At 41.5% G+C, this 22,966-nt stretch overlaps 2 protein-coding genes across 2 annotated transcripts; one reads left to right on the top strand and one right to left on the bottom strand.

Moving 5' to 3' along the window:
- Window positions 1-1,067: 1,067 nt before the first annotated feature.
- Window positions 1,068-10,154, top strand: ctsb (cathepsin B). Its single transcript, XM_022245794.2, has 8 exons — window positions 1,068-1,226; window positions 3,395-3,530; window positions 3,914-4,123; window positions 5,152-5,261; window positions 6,170-6,399; window positions 6,810-6,926; window positions 8,324-8,452; window positions 8,679-10,154. The coding sequence occupies exons 2-8, from the start codon at window positions 3,402-3,404 to the stop codon at window positions 8,756-8,758; spliced, it is 1,005 nt and encodes a 334-aa protein (XP_022101486.2). The 5' UTR covers window positions 1,068-1,226; window positions 3,395-3,401; the 3' UTR covers window positions 8,759-10,154.
- A 6,217-nt stretch (window positions 10,155-16,371) lies between these two features.
- Window positions 16,372-19,158, bottom strand: LOC147799788 (C-type lectin domain family 4 member E-like). The gene has a single exon (XM_087133833.1). The coding sequence runs from the start codon at window positions 18,535-18,537 to the stop codon at window positions 18,070-18,072; it is 468 nt and encodes a 155-aa protein (XP_086989959.1). The 5' UTR covers window positions 18,538-19,158; the 3' UTR covers window positions 16,372-18,069.
- Between the last annotated feature and the right edge of the window lie 3,808 nt (window positions 19,159-22,966).

Here is a 22,966-nt window from a genome sequence, read left to right as displayed (position 1 = left end):
ATCCAAGGACACAATGGATTTAACGAAAAAGATTGCACACCGCTGGAAATGTATGAATATGGAACATGTTTGGAGTAAAATTCTGGCCCAGTTTGACCTATTCTACAGAGGAGAGTGAATAGGAAAGGGATTGAAGGGAATATTGCACAACGAAACTGGAAAATTGCATGGAAGGGTCCTTATTGGGAAAAAAACTTATTTTTTGAACATGAAATTGGGGATACAAATTTGTTGAAATTTAAATATGTCGGCCCAAGGAAACTAATTTATAAATAAAAGTACAGCAAATGTAGCCTTTTTCAATACAATATTTCTTTCATGCACAGAACATGGCAATACGCAATGCAATGTTTTTAGATTCGAATGTATTTTAAAGAGCAGATGAATTTTATAGATTGGAATAAATTTTTATAGGGTGAACATGTTTTCAAAATTCGAATCAAATTTTACAAATCCAACATTTTCTCAACATTGGAACGATTTTTAAAGTCCAAACATTTTTTCAAGATTGGAGTAAAATTTTTGACTCCGAATATATTCTAAACAAATTGGAACTCTTCTAAACGTAAAGCTGTCATTTGACGCACGTATTTTACCCGAAATCTTATTTCATCCGAATTGAGAAAACATCCAAATTTCTAAAACTTCCGCGTCAAAAAACATCCAATCAGTGTTCAGACCAAAGTTCCGAACCTTTTTGGACGATTCGGCTATTTTCGGTGTGCGCATGCGCAGGCAAATCCTACAGTGGTTTCCGCTACCCTTTGCGGTTGCTACCTTTGGGCCTAGCCTGCAGACTCTTCTCCATGTTACGGGTCATCCATTTTTTTCATCATTTTCACGAGAAAAAAATGACACACACGTTCAAAATCGACGCCTAAGGGTGCGCTACTGCATAGTCAGTGATTTGACAAATGGGGGATGATTAATATTGTATTGGTAATCCCCCCCTTCAGGATCTGCACCCACTTCTTCTTTTCTTCTTTCAAGTGATGCCCATGCTAGTCTGTTAAAAATCCTGATTTTTGTAGTTGGCAAAATGATAATTGGGAGACTAGGAGCCAGTCTTGCAAACGTCTACAGGTCATGTGACGATTTTTTTCTCATTGTCACATGACGCATGCATCGGACTTGCACTGTCATTTCTCCTTCAGGTCTATGCACTGACCGTTGTTAGACGTCAAATTTGGCTCGTGTAACTTTGCGAATCTGTATTGCCAGCAAAGGTGAGTTTCACTCCATGCTAAATTCTGATCATCCATGCTCTGATTTTCCTTGTAATGCAGTGCAACTGAATTGGTCCTGCCTGCTGTTGGGCGCTAATGAAACGTTACATGGTTGAACGTAACTTCAAAGCTCTAGTCCAAAGATCGTATTGCGCCGAAGGCGCAAGATGGATAACTTTGCCCAAAAGGTAGCCCCACTAGTGTGGCACATGTAGCCACACTAGTGGGGCTACCCAAAAGGTGTAATTAGCATGGGCGCTATTTGAGCAAGCGATACGCCTGCGCGGCTTACGGTAATGCTTCGGGGTGCACTGAACCAATTCAAGCTCCATTGAAAATAGTGTAAAATCAGCCAAGTTTGGAGCCCCATGGCAGGCAACTGAAGTCCCTGAGGCCTCTCAAACAAAAAACAATGTGTTGTTTGGTCCTTCAGATTTCCTTTGATTTTTAGTTTTTAGTAGGTTAACCGATGAATTTTTTAATTATCCACCAAAAACAAACTCACCCCCCCCAAAAAAGTCAATGATCCCATGGAGCTATAAAAAAGGATGTTCCCAAGTCTTCTCAGCGGCCATTTTTCAGATGACATCCCTCACCTTCCTCAGGATCTTCTGACAAATCACATTTTTGTCTGCTTTGCCCCCAGATGGGTGCCCCTGAATCTACAGAGATGATCCCGGGCCATACTGGCACAATCCCACCTTTTCTTGGCCCAAACAAACCCCTCTTTTCGAAAGAATCTGTGGAGGTACTTTTTGTTTGCCTCCGCTTTGCGGAGAATTTTCCTTGAATTGGGACACTGCATCCTTCGGTGCAGGCTCACCAGGTGCATGTGCCTGCCGCGGCGCCTGTGCCTATGCAGTAATGTGCATTGCGCAAGTGTATCGTGTACTCAAATGGTGCCTATGCGATTAAAACGTTTTACATGTATTCGCAGTGAAGTTCTTCATCTTGCACCGCTACGCAGTGCTATATGATTTTTGCTCTAGTCTAGCCTAAATTTACATGACGTAGGCCTACACATATGTTCACCCAGAACTGCTGGTGTATCAATTTAGTTAATACATGGGGTTTATGGGGCGGCGCATGACAGGGGTAGCCACAATCCGGTCCTGTCTCCTGTGATACGGCTTTGAATTTTGATCAAATGAGGCAGCAGTGGAGAGCTGTAGCCAGTGTTTGATCGATACTTGTGCATGTCGTAGTCTCACATGGAGATGCCGCACCGCGTGTTATCAACCTAGAGTACAGCATAGACCGTTAAAAATATTTCTTGTAAGGGTTTTCCTGAAGATATACCCCACATAATTATATATTTGTAATGACACACATGATAAACCCTAGCCCCACTAGTGTGGCATGGACCCTCGCTCCTGCTCCGTCCTTAGCCACACATCCGTATACGCAATTTGTTGTCAGCGTGGTCAAATCTTCAGCGCACCCCCTTATAATCGTAGGTGCAATTTTTTTGCATACACAAATGTTCCTTGATCTCTCTGCTTTTGACACATTTTTTTGAATGATTTCACTCACATTTTGGTATTTTCCAGTCTTTTTGCCTTTACCCATTCAATCTCACGATCTCACTAAATGAGTTGAACTTTACGTCACTTAACACATGTTAAATTTCACTTGACAGGTCATGTTATCACTTCCTGACTGCTGTTATAATATTTTACATTTCAAGGTCTTTTCCTTCTTTCATGGGCGAATCATAGAGCTGTAGCTCTATGGGCAAATCAACTCCAGATGGGGTACAATAGAGTTGTATAAGTTTCAGGTTTTGGCTTAACAATTCCAGTTCACCAGGAAGGGGCCTTGAGTTTTATTTCGGTTTCATGGTTGAGGTTATAGGGCAAAAGGGAAGGGCATGATGTGGATTCAATCATGAGCATGATGAGAGGCATCTTGTATTTTGTCATATTTGAAATTTGTGTTTTGGGGTTATAATTAATAGCACAGTGGTCTAAATTTGGTCAGTGCTGGTTGAAAGATGTGCTGATCTGGCAGGAGTGAGCATAAATATCCTTGGTGAGGGCAGCATTTTTGCGCTTTAAATTCAGCAATAATGAAACTATAACCTGTCTAATCGAACATGTCAAGGTCAGAAAGAACGATGGCCTCCTGTGAGTGTAAGGCCACAATGTACAAGTTGTTTTATATTTTAGTTTCAGAATGCACCATTTCATGATTCTACTTTGGAGCCTTGCAGCTCTCTGCCAGGGTGCAGTTTTCAAAACTGGGCCCCTTGACCCCTTCACGGCTGAGGCAGAATTCGTCAACTCAATCGTAACAACTTGGAAGGTGAGTACAAATTTGTTAATAAAGCATCCTAAAAATTCCTGATGTACAGGTTGTCTGTTGTTTCCTACCTGCCCTCCCCAGTTGTCTGTTTTGGAAATTTGGGTTCATGTCTTTGTTTTCAAACATCATTTGTTCACCACTGACAATGAACCTGTTCACTAGTATTGTCCAATCACAGTGTCTGTTGAATGTCACATGATATTCCAAACCTTGGACTCAGGTTTCAAATACATGTTATCCATTGGCATGTTGGTCTGTTCAACCTTTTCATTGACTTCTATTCAACAGCATATTAAACGTACAAGGAACTTTAGATACATGACTTGTGTAGATTTATACAAGCATTACAGCTCTCGGTAACGATGATGATCTTCCTCACTTAGGCTGGGCCAAACTTTGCAGGGTACTCCCGACAGGATGTGAAGAGACTCATGGGAGTTCTCACTCCCACCCCGGAGGAATTCCGACTGCCACCTAAGACACACAACCTTGGAGCGTCAGACATCCCCGATAGCTTCGACTCCAGGGATAAATGGAAGCAGTGTTCAAGCCTGAACGAGATCCGCGACCAGGGTGCATGTGGGTCCTGTTGGGTAAGTCATTGCCGCCGAGCAGGACAATAGAGGGTGCTGTTTAACCCATCCACAGAAACCTAGTGGAGGAAGACACACCCCTTTGGCCCCATTCCAAAATGCCAGATGAGGGGTTCCCACATTCATGAAAAATATCCCGAAAAATCTTGGAATTCCAAGCTATGAAAGTTGTGGAAGACATGTAATGATGTTATTAAACATGGAGTCGTGTGGGAAGGTGATATTGTGAAAGTAAAAAGTCCTTGAATCCAGCACTAGGGCTTAATCAATTCAAATAATTCACTAGTCGAATATTCGATCAAATATCCGAATATTCGGTTGTACTGACCGTCATATTGTTTAGGAACAAACCATACAAAATCAGTTGCAATAAAACACACAATTGTACATTATGATCACTATAATAGATTCTCACATCTAGGAGTATCTCCAGCCACAATTTAGCAAGATTACGAGATGAACAATACTCCTTGCCCTGTTGAAAATCTTTACTCCTTTTAAATTGTGTAATGAATAGTTTACATTTTGAATCATTTTTCCTTTGGATCTGCTTGAAACAAACCTCCATAGTGCAATTTTTCTCAAATAAATCAAAGGAAATTCCCCATTCCTTTTCATGAATTTTGCATTCAAATATTCAAATTCGGAAAATAATATTCGAATATTCAATAATCGATAATCCATCAAATAGCCAGATATTTGGATATTTGGCACATCCCTATCCAAGACTAAGTCCAGCATACCTTGAAGTATTTTTTGTCATTTGTGGGAGGATCAGATAGCTCTAAAGGTGGGGGGCATCTTGTCTCATTTTCATTGCAGCTTGTCGGTGTTTTGAATAAAGGCTTCTTAGATGTCAAAAATCATACATGTAGGAATTGGTCAAGGAAATTCCTGTTTTTGTTTTATAATATTAATAACATTTTGTTTTCAGATCTAAATGGGGCCCTGCAGATTAAAAAAGTGCCATCTTGGATTCTCTTATGGTAGGTTTTTAATGTTTAATTATTGTTTTGGTTTTTTTTTAGGCTTTTGGAGCTGTGGAATCCATGACAGACCGTCTTTGCATTATGCGAGGAGTGAACTCCCGTATATCAGCTGAGAACCTGGCGACTTGCTGCACATCCTGTGGGGAAGGGTAGGAAAGATATGAGGTTGTGATCCTGTGAAAAGACAGTGTCCAAATCAAGTGGCACAGGGGTCTATGGGAACTAGCTACAGCCACTAGCAATTGGCTGCCATCATTTACATTTACTCCTTAGGATGTACCTTGGTATCCAAGGGCTTAGGCAAAAGAGCATTGCGGAATAATTCATCACATTGTCTTTTGTTTGAGTCCCTCTCCAGTCACAGACCCACACCAAGAATTGCACAGCCCTTCAGGAAAACAACCTGAGGATTTGTGCACATTCAAACAGAAACTAGTTGTGCATACTCCACCAGAAAATACTTGGACTTGTGCACCCCCCACATACGTCCATCTTTCCCACTTGCCTCCCCCCCCCATATGAGAGCCCCGACTTTGCTCCTGCACCCCACAAATGTTCATGAAGAGGACCAGTCCAAAAAACTATCAACAAAAAGCCAGCCTACGAGAGTGTTCACAAATGAGCAAAATTGAACTACACAAAAACTAACCAATGTCCACTCCACTCTTGGCTTGCAAACATTAGATATTCTTCATTTATTTATATCTGTTCATCCAACGGCACATTAACACCAACTACAGGATAAAGTGGCAATTAAAAAGATAATGAAGAAATGAAGGAATTTCAGGTTTAGAGGTTGAAGGAAAAACGAGATAAATTTTCCAGGGAAAACCCATGGAATCAGGGAGGGACTGAAAACCTATTCAACATGCTCATCTAGGTGGGATTTGAACCAGGGTCACAGAGGTGGAAGGCAAGGAAAGAGCCACCACGCCAACCTGACTCCCTGACAAGGGTGTGTCATCCCTTCAAGTTGTCATTGATAAAAATGTAGTCTTTCATTGAGGAGCTTGATCAGCAGCAGTGATTTTTTTTTTCAAATTGTCTTTTTTCCCAGATGCAATGGAGGATATCCCGGTGCAGCCTGGAGGTACTTCAAACGTACCGGCATTGTCACCGGTGGCCCGTACAACAGCTCAAAAGGCTGTCAGCCCTACAAGATACCAGCCTGCGACCACCACGTCGTGGGGAGACTAAAACCATGCACGGGTGATGACCCCACTCCCAAGTGTGTCCACAAATGCATCCCGAGCTACAACATCTCCTACAAAGATGATTTACATTTCGGTACGAGTTGATTCATTTTCGTCCAACTTTACGAAAAATCATCTTCTCAGTTTCATTTTCTCACTGAGTGGGAGTGACTGGTGTCCAAGAGCAATGATGATATTTGTGGAAGTGCTACATTAATGTTTTTCACCAGTTCCGAAAAGATTTTTTACCTATTCGTAATTTTAAGTGATCGTATTCCTGGAATGGTCTTGGTACAATCTTTGAAAAGATGAGGCCCATAAAACTATAAAAAGTGTTTCACGTAGGAGAGGATATTGGTAGTGGGAGGATATTAAAGAAATCATTATGCAAGATTCTTAAGGTTTTTAACTCAAACGTGGGTGTCTTGTTGTGCAACTTTTTGGACAGGAAGACGCGGGTTATCACATTGCTTACAATCTTTTCATATTTTGCTTCTTCCTCAGGAGAGAACGCCTACTCGATCCCCAATAATGTGTCCCTTATTCAAGCTGAGATCATGACCTTTGGCCCTGTGGAAGCTGCATTCACAGTGTATTCTGATTTCCCTCCTTACAAGTCTGGTGAGTGCATAGAAATGGGCTTAGCATACAGTTTCTCATGCTTAGCAAAAATCCATGACAACGCCAACCAGAATTCTGGATGTAAGAAAGTCATGCAAAAGCAGTTCTTGTGCTTTCCTGATAGGAGTCATCTCAAATCTCGTCTGGGAAAAGTTGAGGATAAACTGTGGAAGAGTGTTGTGGTGGAATATTGAAGACTTCTGAAAACTTCCCCACAATCTCCCCAGAATGTAGTTATCAGTATTTGTATACACATTCTCCCCCTATCCCCCCCTCCCAACTTTACAGTTTTGGCTAGGCAGGCCAGTCAAGGACACCTGTGGTTTTGATGACAGAAGAGCCACTGGCAAAGGACTGCACTCCTTACACAGAGCTTTTTTAAACTTCTCTAACTGTATCATTTGGAATAAATATACGTCAACCCTTTCATAAAATACAACGCTTCTATAGGTTTTTTCTCCTGCTGGGGATGGTCTTTCTTCGGGCAAATACAATTGTATTTGTACTTAATCTGGCAATATTACTGCTCGAAAGGACATAAGCAAGAAGAAATCCTGTACAGGCCCTGTATCTCAAACAATCTGGCTGTAATCTTTTTATTAACCCAAAAATATCATGGCATAATATACAGAAAGTTAAGCATATTGTTGCTTTGCATTTTATTTTGCCGTGAAATTCTGAAAATCTGTTATCGGACAATTGTGACAAGAGAACCTTTCAAAATATCAAAGTGAATATTTCCAGTTTTGAATTTAGAACTGACTTTCATATGGAGGTATAACAACGGGTAGAGGTAACACAACTTGTACATTTAACGAGTGAATGAAGCTAAATGTACTTGTATACAAGCAAGGTCTGTATTTTTTTCCAAACAACTATTTGATTTAGTCTTCAACTCTGAACACATGACCACAGAGAAAGTCATAGTGTGTTGATCCAAGGTCAGTCTATGGAAACCGCAAATCACTTAAAATCAGTGATGGAGGTCTCGAGACCGGTCTTGGTTTCGAGACCACTTTTTGCTGGTCTCGGTCTTGGTCTCGGGAGCTGTGGTCTCGGTCTTGTTCCCCTATGGTCTCGATAATGTGGCTAGTCTCGAGTTGAAACCCACAATATGTAGCATACGATCTATTACTTTACTTTTCTCTGTCATGTTAGTGTTTTCTCCAGTACCGTAGATAAAACTGCTATTTGCAGGGAAATTGTGGGGAAAGGATTCACTCTCCCCACAATTTTACCTTGCTTGTCCCAGAAGACATTTGAGATGACTCCTAAGCCCTACATTGGAAGGGTGCCAGGCACGAAGATTTACTAAGCGACAGTTCCCTCTGCTTAGTGCATTTTAGCCCCAGGCTGCAAACCCTCGACATCCATTTGTATGTATCTTTTGCCTCCAGGGGTCTACAAGCACGAGACGGGCTCAGTGCTGGGTGGTCACGCCGTGAAGATCCTCGGGTGGGGAGTGGAGAATGGTGTGGACTATTGGCTGGTTGCCAACTCTTGGAACACCGACTGGGGAGATAAAGGTCAGACTTAAGGGAGGAGCTTTACGGGTGGGGGGGTGTAGAGTATGTCAGGCTTTATCCAGACATATTGCATGTTGCGGTGATACGACACACTGCTTTAATAGCGAAATTGAAAACCGGTCCTTTGATTTACCAGTGAGGACGAACAATGTTGACGTGATTGTTCCAAGCTCCATCTCTGTATTTGTCACCAATGTTGAATTTATCCTTCCCTGCTTCAACCCAGGTTTCTTCAAGATCCTGCGTGGCAAAAACGAATGTGGAATTGAAGAGGCCATCACTGCTGGCCAGCCGGCTATGCAGTAAAGACTGCCAGAGACATCACTGCACTAGGCCGCCAGATGCAAAGGCAGTCTCAGAAAACCAGTCCTTTGTAACTGCCGGCCATTTGTGTGCCTAGGATTTTTTACAAGGGAAGTCAGTTTTTCCTCCACAAAAGTGATATGGTAGCTCGAAATCAGGCGCATTCAGTCACCTTTAAGCTTCTGCAATTTATGAAAAATGTAGATTGTGTGAGTTCACACCTTTTTTTGAAATTGGTTTAGTGGAAAATTTTCCATTTTGGAGTCCAATTGTTGGAATGATTTAGAGTTTGAGTTTGGTGACAAGAAATGATTTGTCTGCTACGCCTGGTTTTAGCCACCACATCACAAGTTTCCAGTACATTTTTATTAAATACTTTTTTGCTCGTATAATGACTTAAACATGATAAAGGTGCAGATGTAGCTTATAAGATAAGGCGGGTGTTATGCTTGGGAAAAAGGAACATGGGGAAAAAATATTGTAACTCTAAAACAAAATCTGTATTAAAGTGTGAAATACATGAGAATTGAATTTCATGTGCCAAGAATTGAAATAATAATTATACTCCATAAGGAATCGTTGTGCTTTACAGAAAAAAATTAAAAGGTAAACAAAAAAAGTTACATCATTGATAAAGATTGAGGGAAGCTGAAGTAAAAAAAAGGATAATTATATTACTGAAATTTTGCATCTTTTTTTTTTTTTTTTTTTTTTTTTGTAGTGCAAACCTTTTTCACGCAATCGGTAAAACATGAAGCATGCTACTCAGTGTTTATACACAGGGTTTAGCTTTCTAAGTCTTTTTCTATAGTTACTCTTATTTGTTTAAAAAGTTCTTTTATTAAAATGTGTCCCTTTTTGTTTCTCAGGATGGCTTTTTTGTTATTGCAGGGTGGTTGTTTTTTCTAGGGTAGATATTTTGTTTCCTCATTTGAAAGACAATTAAATTCGTCCCAAGTTATTTTCGGTTTTGTGATGCATGTTTTTATATCTTTCTTCTGGTCTAATTGGTTTCCTGTACGTTTTGTGTATCTAAAATACTACTGAAACGAATTCTGTTCTTTTTGTTGCTTCCATTTCTGGACGCTTTTTCTGTGGAGACATTTCTTTGGTGTTTCAAGACAGGCAGGGAAGGTTTTGAGACTGTTAGATGGTTACATGGTGCATGTATTTAGACATCTCAAAAATGACATTGGAGACTTAAAAGTGGCTACGTTACTCGATTTGTGTTTGGTTCGTCAAGTCAACGAATTTTATGAAAATGGAAGTAACATGCGTGTCGTTGCAGCTCACATTTTACTCTTTTGTTGCTGTCGTTGATATTTTGTAGACTGTATGAATCTAAAATCAAATTTTGTACTATTCTCCTAAATAAATTTGATTTAATACATGGCTTTCAGTTATTTGTATATGTTACATTTCTGTTACCTTGCTCCTTCTAGAGCCTGTTTTGAGAACCATAAAAAGATACATTTTCTGTATCATATCAAACTTCATTTCCAACTAAAAACTGAAAGTATGGGAGACTTTTTATTCATTGGATTAGTACATGTGTGTTTACATCGCCCAAAGTACTTTTTTCTCAATTTCCAATGTTTGGAAAATATCAGAGCTATTTTAAGATCCACGTTCACAGCATTCACTCTGGCTTAGCGCAACAACAAAAAATCAGTTTCCACAGTGTAAATCTCAACTGTTATAGAATATCATTTTCTATTCCAAATTGACGGCGCCTCGGGCTTCCGTAAATCTTCTTAGTGCATGACCAATACAATAGATTTATAGTGTACATGTAATTGGAAACCATTCTTCATGCATTTGACTAGAAATTCAAGACTAAATATCGTCAGACAACCCATCCCTTTCATTCAAAATTCATCCTCGCAATTAGCATGCATTTTATTTTAAACAATGAAAGATTTGTGGAATCTAGCCCTAGATTCTCCATACTGAATACAAGTAATTTCTTGATATATGTATTTAAAAATCGAACGGCTGGTTGCCTATAAGGGCGTGAAACTTTGCTTCCGGACACCGCGGTCTGATTCCTCAGCTTAGAATGTCTTCTGAGTCTGTTTTTCTGATTCTTTCAGAAACATTTACGGAAGCAGTGTTCTACTGGGAAACCCAAATTGGAATAACAGTAGAGACAGGGCCTTCTGAGTGGATGGTCCTGGGTTCGAGTCTAGCCGGCGGCAGGGAAATCAGCAGCAGGACCCGGTTCATGTTCCGTGTTGGTTTACGCCAATTACTCCTAAAACAGGAAAGACAAATTCTGGCAGGATCTTTTCGTATGATTTAAGTTCCAATTGCCTGTCTGAAACCACCAACATTTATTGGAGTAAATAACATAAGGCCGAAAAAATCATCTTCTACAAATTCAAGAATTTGTGAAAAAAACTGCCGATTGTTGAAAGTCAACCATCTCTTGTCTGATAATTTGAGTTCTCTCCCACGAGTGAAAATACAGGATACCTACCGCAAATTTCGTTGATAAGATCTACAATTCAAGACGTTGCTGGCAATGAAGAAGGGGGACTTCGTCATTTCAGAGGTTGGCAAAATACGGAAGAAGGTTAATGGAAAAGGCTCGGGAACAAGAATTTGCTTCACTGCACAGGGCTGAGTTCATGGGAAGCATCCTCGTTAATTTATATCACCAAGCCACACATACTCAAATAATTTTACTCAAAAACTCCTGTAATTGATTGCAGAAAAGTAATAGCTGATGAGGGGGCTTGCGGTAACACCATGTGGATAGATCTCTTTTGGGACAGGTATAGTTCTGATAAGAACCGTTGAGTGTAAGTGTGAACTCCACGTTTTGACCTGTGTGTGCTGTGGTCGTCCACAAGGAGTGATAGACCGTGGAGGTGGAGGGGGTCAGGCATAGAGGAGACCCTAACACCAGGGTTGGTGGCTCAGGTATAGAGGACCTTAATTGTTGCCATAGGGGGCGGGTTAATGCCCAGGAGGGAGGATGGTCTTAGTTTGGAGTAGCGGATTTCAGATGTCGCTGAGCTTGAATCCTACGTCTTGCTGGACTGTGTCATGCTGGAATGCCTCGATGGCTTCAAGGATTTTTTTACTAGCCGGGACAAAATTGTTGGGACACTTGGCAATAGCCATACGCCCTCCAGCCCCTAGCTCCACTCTCCTGCATGGTCAATGTTGTCATATTTAGCCGGAGCGCAGACTGCGCGCATAGACCCAACATTACGTCCACCAGGCCGTTTATCGCGTGCTTTCAGGCGTTGCTTGTGGAAAACAAAAATGACAGCCGACTGCTAAGTATAGACAAATGTATATATGTAAACAAGACGACACACCATGGCATTGCTGCCCGTAACTGTGCTAAATTGATGTGTTCCGATAATGTGAAGGACCCATTTTGGTACCGTACAGAAGCAACTTACGATATCCATTATGCCGTTTTCATGTACAGCAAACTAGGGAAATACGCAATTGTCAGTACTCGTATTTAATTTCATGAAACTCTTGAGAAATAACAGGAACATTTTGGCAGAATCCTTTTGAGATCGGAAAGGGACATATTTGAATATTTAACGGTGACTTTTTGCGGTGCCATTTTTGTAACTCCAAATTCCGATATCAACCTTATGGCCAATGAGGCACGGATTCTCTGAAATGACAACATCAAGTTTCAGTCAGATCAAAATTAAATGTAACATGGGTTACCGTAGGGGAAACTGAATGGGCTATGAGCCTTTTGCGTCGAGTATGACTGATCTGACATCCATTGCACTCTGGATGTCATTTTCTGTTGTTGACGGAAATTCCAGTAACTAGAAACTGTTCGTTTCTTTTGAGTTCAATTCACTATTTTCCTCCTTGTATTTTTCGGCAAGTGAAGAATCATCCATTCACAAGAAAGAGCGGCTGTTGCAACGCATTTGTTGCCACGTTGGGGTGACCCACTGGAAGAAACGGGACGTATCTTTGTGAGAAATTCTCTTTGAAAATGTCAAAATATTCTGCAGTTGAACGCAAAGAAAGTTTGTTGTTATAACAAATGAAAATGTTCTCCATCAATAAAATAGGAGGCGAGTGCCGCCCGACAATGCCACCCCTGGATCTATTACAGTACTGTTGAATCATCAATAATAAACATTCACTATGCACATCCCAGCTTTCCGTCTGTGTGGCATTATTTATTTAGCCTGTGTGGTACTATGTAGCCTTTGTGGCACTTTTTAGCCTGTGTGGCACTATTTAGCCTGTGTGGCACTATTTAGCCTGTGAGGCATTATTTAGCCTGTGTGGTATTATTTAGCCTGTGTGGCACTTTTTAGCCTGTGTGGTACTATATTTATCCTATGTGGCACTATTTAGCCTGTGTGGCATTTTTTAGCCTGTGTGGCTCTATTTAGCATGTGTGGCACTATTTAGCCTGTGTGGCTCTATTTAGCCTGTGTGGCATTATTTAGCCTGTGTGGCTCTATTTAGCCTGTGTGGCTCTATTTAGCCTGTGTGGCACTACTTAGCCTGTGTGGCTCTATTTAGCCTGTGTGGCACTATTTAGCCTGTGTGGCTCTATTTAGCCTGTGTGACACTAGTAGCCTATGTGGCTCTATTTAGCCTGTGTGGCATTATTTAGCCTGTGTGGTACTATATTTATCCTGTGTGGCACTATTTAGCCTATGTGGCATTATTTAGCCTGTGTGGTACTATATTTATCCTGTGTGGCACTACTTAGCCTATGTGGCACTATTTAGCCTGTGTGGCATTATTTAGCCTGTGTGGCATTATTTAGCCTGTGTGGCATTATTTAGCCTGTGTGGCATTATTTAGCCTGTGTGGCATTACTTAGCCTGTGTGGCATTACTTAGCCTGTGTGGCATTATTTAGCCTGTGTGGCATTATTTAGCCTGTGTGGCATTATTTAGCCTGTGTGGCACTATTTAGCCTGTGTGGCTCTATTTAGCCTGTGTGGCACTACTTAGCCTGTGTCGCACTAGTAGCCTGTGTGGCTCTATTTAGCCTGTGTGGCATTATTTAGCCTGTGTGGTACTATATTTATCCTGTGTGGCACTACTTAGCCTATGTGGCACTATTTAGCCTGTGTGGCACTATTTAGCCTGTGTGGTATTATTTAGCCTGTGTGGCTCTATTTAGCCTGTGTGGCATTATTTAGCCTGTGTGGCATTATTTAGCCTGTGTGGCATTACTTAGCCTGTGTGGCATTATTTAGCCTGTGTGGCATTATTTAGCCTGTGTGGCATTATTTAGCCTGTGTGGCACTATTTAGCCTGTGTGGTACTATATTTATCCTATGTGGCACTATTTAGCCTGTGTGGCATTATGTAGCCTGTGTGGCATTATTTAGCCTGTGTGGCACTATTTAGCCTGTGAGGCATTATGTAGCCTGTGTGGTACTATATTTAGCCTGTGTGGCACTATTTAGCCTGTGTGACACTATTTAGCCTGTGTGGCACTATTTAGCCTGTGTGGCACTATTTAGCCTGTGTGGCTCTATTTAGCCTGTGTGGCACTATTTAGCCTGTGTGGCTCTATTTAGCCTGTGTGGCTCTATTTAGCCTGTGTGGCTCTATTTAGCCTGTGTGGCACTATTTAGCCTGTGTGGCTCTATTTAGCCTATGTGGCTCTATTTACCCTGTGTGGCACTACTTAGCCCGTGTGGCACTACTTAGCCTGTGTGGCTCTATTTAGCCTGTGTGGCTCTATTGAGCCTGTGTGGCATTATTTAGCCTGTGTGGCACTTATTAGCCTGTCTGGCACTACTAAGCCTGTGTTGCACTATTTAGCCTGTGTGGCACTATTTAGCCTGTGTGGCACTATTTAGCCTGTGTGGCACTATTTAGCCTGTGTGGCACTATTTAGCCTGTGTGGCTCTTTTTAGCCTGTGTGGCTCTATTTAGCCTGTGTGGCACTATTTAGCCTGTGTGGCACTATTTAGCCAGTGTGGCACTATTTAGCCTGTGTGGCACTATTTAGCCTGTGAGGCGCTATTTAGCCTGTGTGGCACTATTTAGCTTTTTATGAATATCCACATTTGAGGAATATTGTACAAAACTATGAATGAGAGAACCTTGGGACTGTAAATAGATAATAAATTATTTTCTCAAGATGAATTTATGTGTTTGACTGTGGAAGTGCCTGTCAATATGGGTGGGTTTGCTCCATAGTGAACTTGATAGTTTGGTGCTGGTTGTTGAGGTAGTTCAGGAATTCTTGGAGGTCTAGACCGTGCCGTCAACTTATCTTAACTAAATGCTGAGCTTGTAGTCTGCAGTGAGAAGTGAGGATGTCTCAAATTTTTGCATAAAGATGTCGGCTAGCACCGGGGATATGAGAGATCCCATGGAGATTCCAGCCGTTTGCTCGAAGAAATTGCCTTGGATCTGGAAGTAGTTTGAGGATACACATAGGCAGGTGAGATTGGCGACTTTGATGCCCGCCAGGGATATACTTTCGGAGAGGCTGGAATCGAGTCGTTGCTTGGCTAGGTGTCAGGCATCTTCAGTAGGGACATTGGTAAGAGTGAGACCGCATCAAAGCTCACCGTGATGTCGGTCGGTTTTAGAGAGAGCTTCCTGGTAAGGTCGACGAACTGGGTGGAGTTGGAAATACAATGAGGTGTGTTGCCCACTAAGGGCTGAAGGATGCTGGTAATTTCTGTGTTCTCCAAAGAACTGAAGTAGCTCGGCGACCCACCAAGTTTTGTTTGTCTCTAGCCATTTTTGAAACGTGGCCACAAAGTTTTAAATCTGGCCAACAGATTTAAATTTCAAATTCAATATGGGTACACACTTCTGGATTATTTCATCGGTATGCAATGCACAGCAAGATCTCGACAGAAAATGCTGTCTCTGAACGTCTATTGCTTCTAATTCCAAGGTTGACGGAGATACCAAGAAAAACACCAGATTTTTGACGAAGTCCTTAAGTAATATATCCCCTTCCAATTTCAGTAATTTGGCACTCCCCTCCAGGTAAAAAAATCCTAGAACTTAAAACTCTAAATTTATCTGAAGCAAAATAATTTTCAACATTTCAAAAGAAGGCATTTTCATTGCTTGGCCTAACCTTTACGGTCCTATATTTTGATGACTGGACCAATGAAAGTCTTCTAATCCTCACACTCTTGGCAAATCCAGTGGTTCAGAATAAGGCCATGGTTTCTGCGTATTCTTCGATTCCATATGGCCTTAAGGTTAAAAGGATCTTCGGGGGGTGACAGAAGTTTCTTAACTGTTTTTTTAGGGGATGGGTGGAGAACCTAATTAGGTCAATGGAGATGGGCTTGTTAGACAAGTCTTGTGAAGATAGTTCTACTTGAAGGTACACAACAGTATTTAAAGACCCCTCTCTAGGGCGTGGAGTATTGTAGTGGGCGGAATAGATTGAGGAAATGGATAGATGGCGGTTAAATTACTGGTTATTTGTTGGGGGTGGGGTCAGCTGTAGGTTGGATGGGAATGGAGTGAGTTGAGGGTTTGTTTGATTGAATTTGGTTGGGAAGGGTGAGTTGGGTTTGGGTGGGGCAGGAAGTGGCAGGTTTGTGGTTTGGTGGGTGCTTCAGTTGAAACTTTTGCATCGTGAAACCCAATTAATCAGATTTAAATCGTGACGACTTCCTTGTCCAAACTGCTTCTCGTCATATAATTGATTATCCATTATATTACACAGAAGGAATCTATCTTAACTAACAGAAAATTCTGCTGGCCTCGTTTCGAAACATTCTTTACCTTCAAAATAAGATCAGTGTAAAAAAATCCCAGAACCAAATACCTTGGCACAAACATTGAAGTGGGATGACTTTACAGGCATTTCTTATTTTACGTCAACCAGTGATTTCACAAAATTATGCATTTGTAAACTAAAAAAAATAGTGTACCCTTAATGATATGATATTGATTAAAATGCAATTATATAAATGTCGTGCAGGTATAAAGTACCTGCATGTGTGCTAAAGACAATGCGTCCATTCTCAGTACAATACATCTAATATGCTTTGAGAACAACCCCTAAATCAGCCATTCACATTCTGTGGTAATAAATATAGGAAATAAGAAAAAAAAGATAAAAAGTCAACGGCTAAAAATTTTAAAATATATAAGAAAACAAAATTGCAATGCGTTAACCAATCACAGTGCCCGAAATCTGTCGACCCTTTCCAAACGTGCATTGGATCGGCAGATTTCGCGCACTGTGATTGGTCAACGCGTTGCAAACTCTTGGAGGGTCACTATTGTGAATCGCCCGTAGTGCAAATATCTATTTTTCATTTGATACTTTTCAAAGTGGAGCAAGAGCATTTGCCCGAGTTCCAAAACTGGATTTATGTTCTGTCTTAATACTATGTGTAGTGAAACGACAGGTACCAGCGCACCCAAAGGAGACGGAGGACCGAGCCTCCATCGTTTTCAGAGTATGTACTCTGCCATAACGGATGGACTGGAGACTGAGCTTGGATCATCATGGCTATTCCACGACTCAACAATGATCTCCTCCCAAAATCACGGAATACTGTAAACAACTTACATAACAAAAACACCTTGCAATACAATACAGGACAAAAATAATGCTGTACAACTTCATAAAGTCAAATTCAAGGCGTCGATCGACAAGACATGGCCGAGCACGCATAATGTACTGACGTGCAGGCACATAAGCACGTACATGTCTACATCAAAGTTGTACACAAAACTTCTGGACAGAAATTATTGAAATTTGACTCCCTCCAAATGCACGTTTACAATGATTTACAGACGGGATCATTCACTCACCCGTACACTGATGCGGCTTCGCTACCAACTACCCAATTATTATATTTGAGCGTGAGAAAGCTAGCTTGTTTTCAGAGGGATGTCTCACGAGCAGGAAGGAAAAACCGAAACTTACGTGTCTCAAAATTACGAATACACTCAGTTCTATGCATAATTAAATATTCATGGCATTCAAATGAAGATTGAGTTCGGTTACAGGTGCGATAAAAAATGCTCCAAAATCAACCCTAACAAGGTCAATAATTACCTGTACAATAAAGAGACACATTGTAATGGGGGATTAATCAGAAGCCAGAACTATATGCATTATTTAAAGAAGCGTACTTAAACTTTGAACATTTATGAGGGAATTATAAGCGAAGGAGACCCATACGTGGCAGATCCCTACATGTTTTTAAACTGCAATTGAAAATCGGAACAGTTTGTCATTCACATCATTCCAAACTCATAGAATGAGAGCCTGTAATAAGGCATATATCTGTAGATGAATAAGTGGCCAATGAAGTCAGTATTCATATGTTGATTGTGTCCCATTAAGTCAGATCAGTACCTGCAGACTGCGTTGAAATTACTTGTACATCCGTAATCATGCCAAGCGTAGTTACGAATAACAGCACAATCAGACCCATCAGTGCGTGCATTAGGCTGTCCTGGCTCCCAATTCCTGTAGCTGACCTCCACTCCTCCTTCATTACACTCCCAAGTCCCCTCGATGGCCAGGTCATTGCAGTCGATCCAAATCTCCCCTTCTCCTGGCTTCAACGCCTGGATAAAATTGTTCTCTTCCAAGGAGCGTGGCACGGCCAGAATGCCACCCAACTTGTTGCACTCATCTCGAGCTCTGGACCACTCAAAGATGGACTCTGTCAACAAGTAGCAAGAGCCACCCCAAAGATGCCACCCTGCTGGACAGTGGGGTCCCAATGATCGACATCGAGCTGTGACTTGGGGGACAAAACAACTTGCCAAAATAGCAACGGTAACAAGTGAAGGACGCATGTTGCTTCTCATCGGGGCATAGGTGTTAACGGCAGGGTGTTCTACTTGTGTTTATCTCCAGATACATTATAACTGTGCACAACAACAGTTACCGCCAATCCACCAATTAATTTTATCAGAGGATATGTCACGTTCAAACGTAGACTGCAATAGATACACGTCTTGCAGCAAGATGACAAGATCTTTAATTAAGTAACTGGTTAGTAACACATAACATATTGGCTTAATTATCAGCTCATTTCTGTGCGTTGCCAGGTAACCTTTGCCCACCAAGGACGAGAAGACTATTTATGGTGTGTGAAGTGTGAACCAGGAATTGTAACGAAGGACTTAGATATTGATTGCTAAATTTAATTAGAATGTCCGCTAGAGTAAAATCAAATTGGGTATTGTGTGTCAGCAGTTTCCCATTTTGCCACAAGAATGCCGCGGTGAACAGCTTTATAGTCAGCTGGAACTTAATGCAATGGTGAGACTTAGTTCATTAGTTGACAGATTAAATATTTTTGGAACATTCTTTCACCAACAGAACCTTTTTGCCAAATAAAATGATTTTCTACATGAATGAGGAACATTAATTTTCTTTATAAAGGTCATTGCCTGAACAAATTTGAAGAAATGAAAAACTCGGGGGAGAAACAAGAACAAATGTACATTTTTTTGTAAAAATTAAGATGAGCTTTTCAAAAAGACTGCATTAAATTGTAGGTTTAAGGACTGTCTTACTATTTTCAACAAAACTGTAATAAAAACTGATTCAGTCTGATTTCATGTCCGACATGAAACTTGCAGGTGTTGCCTGAAGCATATGCTGCGGTAAATTTTTGTTTTCTTGCGCTGTAAATGCATGGAAGAATATTCCTCTGAGATTAATAAATTAAAGTAACAAATACGATCTTTTTATCTTTTGTCCTTATTTTTAAGGCCAGGTAGCAACCTCCACGCCTTGCCACAAAATGTCACAGTAGCCAATGACTTGGTACTACCCCTCAGGCTGGAAACCCCAGAAGCACTCCTTGGTTAGCCGCTTCCAGACTGCGTTGGGTGCAACACGACAAGTACACAATCTTCATTCTACGCAGAGCTAGTCCCCCGATGCCTGACCTTTTCTCCTCCCTCCTTGCATTCCGCAACGTCCGTTCACGTCCAGGTCGTTGCTGTCAATCAAATCCACACAATTGGGAGGGAAATCAATGGCAGACAGAAATCGTTCTCTTCCGAGGAGCACGTGGCGCTAAACCCCTCAAGGACATGAATTTGTCCAAGAGTGCTAACAGGGGGAAATGTAAGTGGCCTATTACACTTCATCTGTCCGTCACGCTCCATTAATGAGACTTGAGCAAAGAAGCAATTTGATAAAGGAAAGGCCATGACAGCTACAGGAGAATACGTAATATCTGTGTTGCGTATCGTTACTAAAGTTTAGCTGTCGTTATTAATTTCCTTCCTTCCTTCTCTTCAAGTAAACGTTATGATCACCAGGACTTTAACGCAAAGGTTCAACGATTACAGTCCCGGTAACTATATATGGAATTGTTCAGTGTTGGTCAGTCGGCAGAGATCCTTTTGCAGCACTATAAATTAATTTATAACCTGAAAGTGACAAAAGGCAATCTTCCCGCATTAACATGACCTTTTGTTGTCACTTTCAACCAGGACAAGCATGACAGAGGACAACCTCATTCACTGGTTTATCCAAAGTGTTACAACTGAGTTCAGATGCCCCATTTTCAAGACAATGGTGTTCAGTCATGCATGACAGGAGTGATACCATCAAGGTATCATTAGAAAGAATACTGCTTCTACTTTTCGGAGATCCTTATACATTATAATCATACCTCATGGTTTGGGTATATTAACCCCTTTCCTCAGGGTTTGGTTTTTTCTTGAACACCCTGAAGAGAACACCAATCAGTCACGGATTAGCGTGGAAATGCTTTACACTTCAGGAATCCAATCCAGTCCTGATGATGCGTTGACTGGCGTCAACATCCGACGGATCAGTTGGGGGTTGGGATGAATGGGTACCTGGGTGGGTTGAGTTGGTCGAGTAGGATCAGTTGTAGTTTGATGGGCTCATTCATTCCAAACCAACAAACTAAATCGGTCGGTTACAGTAGCTACTAATGATGCGTATTTAAATTATACTGGATCCCAAGCAGTCACACACTACGTCTGAGCAAAAGATATCAAAGTTTAAGCTAGTGTTCTGTAAGCAACTACACGTTGTATTAAAACGATTGCAAAAAAGCGATTCTATTCATCAATTCAATCAATTCTGTTCATCTCCACCACCGGGCTGACCCCAAGATTGGTTCCAATCCCTATAGCTGACCTCCAATCCTCCCTCCTCGCACAGCCAGGTTCCTTCGACAGCTCGGTATCTACAGCCAATCTACACCCAGCTCCCGTTGGAGAAAGCCTCGATGATGTGGTTCTCTTCCAGGGAGTGCGGCACGGCCAGAATGCCACCCAACTTGTTGCACTCATCTCTAGATCTGAACCACTTATACTTGGACTCACTTATCAAATAGCAAGAGTTGCCCCGTGCCATCCAGATAGACATAGGGGTCCCAACGATCGACATCGGGCCGTGACTTGGGGGACAAAACTACATGACAAAGCCGCTGACATGAAGAAAACTGATGCATACTATTTGTTTGCTCTTTGAAAAACTGCGAAACAAAATATCTGCCAACTTTTGGGAGAGCCCTCTTTTTTCAGCACATCAATGTAGTCCGAGTTGGGACCGCAAAATTTTCAGAGGAAAACATAAGACGTCCCAAAACCGATGTGAAATCACAATGATGTGCTTAGGCCTACCCCATGGATATACACAGGATTACAAAAGATCATCGTCCTTAAAAACAGAGTCTAAGTTCATTAACTTGCAGGGTATCAACAAAATAGAACTGCTTAAGTTGAACGGAGGGTGAAGCAGGGCAGGAAGTAATTTAGTAATATGCTCTCTGTTGCCAAGTGGGTAATTTTACATCAAACTAAGCTGCAGTTAGCAAGATAGGAACCACTGATGTAGAGAGCACCAATCAGTCACAAATGGACAGTGGTAACTGCTCTACCGGAATCCATTCTCGTTCCGTTGCGTTAATTGAACTCGGTATGTGACACCCTTTTGAATTCGAGTCTTATTATTGGTTCAGTTCAGGGTCTCAGTTCAAATTATGAGGCCCACGTCAGTGCACCTTTCTGCCTGTTTGACTGTTGTCTGCCAAATATTTAATACGAGAATCACTCTTTTAGGCCTATCGGTTAATGTCCTCTTACCTAGTGTATTTTGTACGCACTTTTTAATCAACATTGAAATTCATGAGAAACGTGCAGAATAACCAATCCAGTATTTTAGACATCTTACTAGTTTCAAAGTTTCCCGATGTCTTACAAATTTATTTGAACAATTAGTTCCACAAGCTACAGTTCGGGGTTTCTTAGTGTTAAGTGGATAGAGTTCGTTGATTATACCCACTCTGTCAGCCTTGAGCAGAAGCGCCAACTTTTCAGGTTGAAAAGAGCAATATTAGTCGGAGGGCCATTTGCTGGTAGTAATAATAATAATTTGTAATTTATAAAGCGCAAATTTCATATAGATATGTTCAAATGCGCTGTGCAATGATGACATTAAGCGTGGAATAATGAATACATTTAAACATGGTTGACACGATGGCATACAAGGGCGCCTCGGGCAGCTGCCGAATGACCCACATTCACCAACATCAGTAAAGAGCAGACAGAAAGAAGCAGTTACAGTTTTAGAGGGGGGGGAAACCCCAGAGGAATATTCTAGGTAAACCCCAAGGAGTCAGGTAGGGACTGAAAACCCAATCCACATGTGGACTGGGCCGGGAATCGAACCCGGGACCACAGAGGTGGAAGGCGAGGAAAGAACTACCTTGCCAACCTGACTCCCATAGTCGGACAGCCACGCGCCTGTAAGTCGTTTGTGAACCAACGAAATGGAGTTCTGACCAAAGGAACCTCTGTTGCTAGGGAAATTGCGCCTTCTCCTGATCTAGTGCGGGGCTCAGAGAGTTCGGAAGTAGTGGGGGGAACTGTCTGGCACAATTTGACCTTTGCTACAAAAATAGCAAAAGGTCACATAAATATGCATAAGCATAATAATTATGGTCATATTGATATGAATAGGAATGAGGTGTAGGGTAAAATGTATGGCACAAGATGACTATTTGTAAGGGATAGGAATAGCACAAGGTCAGAAAGTATACCAGGCAAGATATCGGACGGAGGGTACCCCCCTTACCTGTCCTATCCCTATACACACTCTGGACAATTGTTACCTGACACATCCCCCCAGAAGTCTATAAAGAATTCCCGAGATTCCAATCAAACAATGACCAACGCAAAGGCGGGGGGTGTTCTCTCCGTCCCATATCTTGCTTCAAATTATCAGAAAATGTAGCACAAT

Source organism: Acanthaster planci, linkage group LG02, assembly GCF_054643075.1.
Source record: "Acanthaster planci isolate LZ-2023a linkage group LG02, COTS_SCS, whole genome shotgun sequence".
NCBI classification, from domain to species: Eukaryota; Metazoa; Echinodermata; class Asteroidea; order Valvatida; family Acanthasteridae; genus Acanthaster; species Acanthaster planci.
Note: the sequence above shows the minus strand (reverse complement) of the source record. Positions and strands in the feature narration are given on the sequence as shown.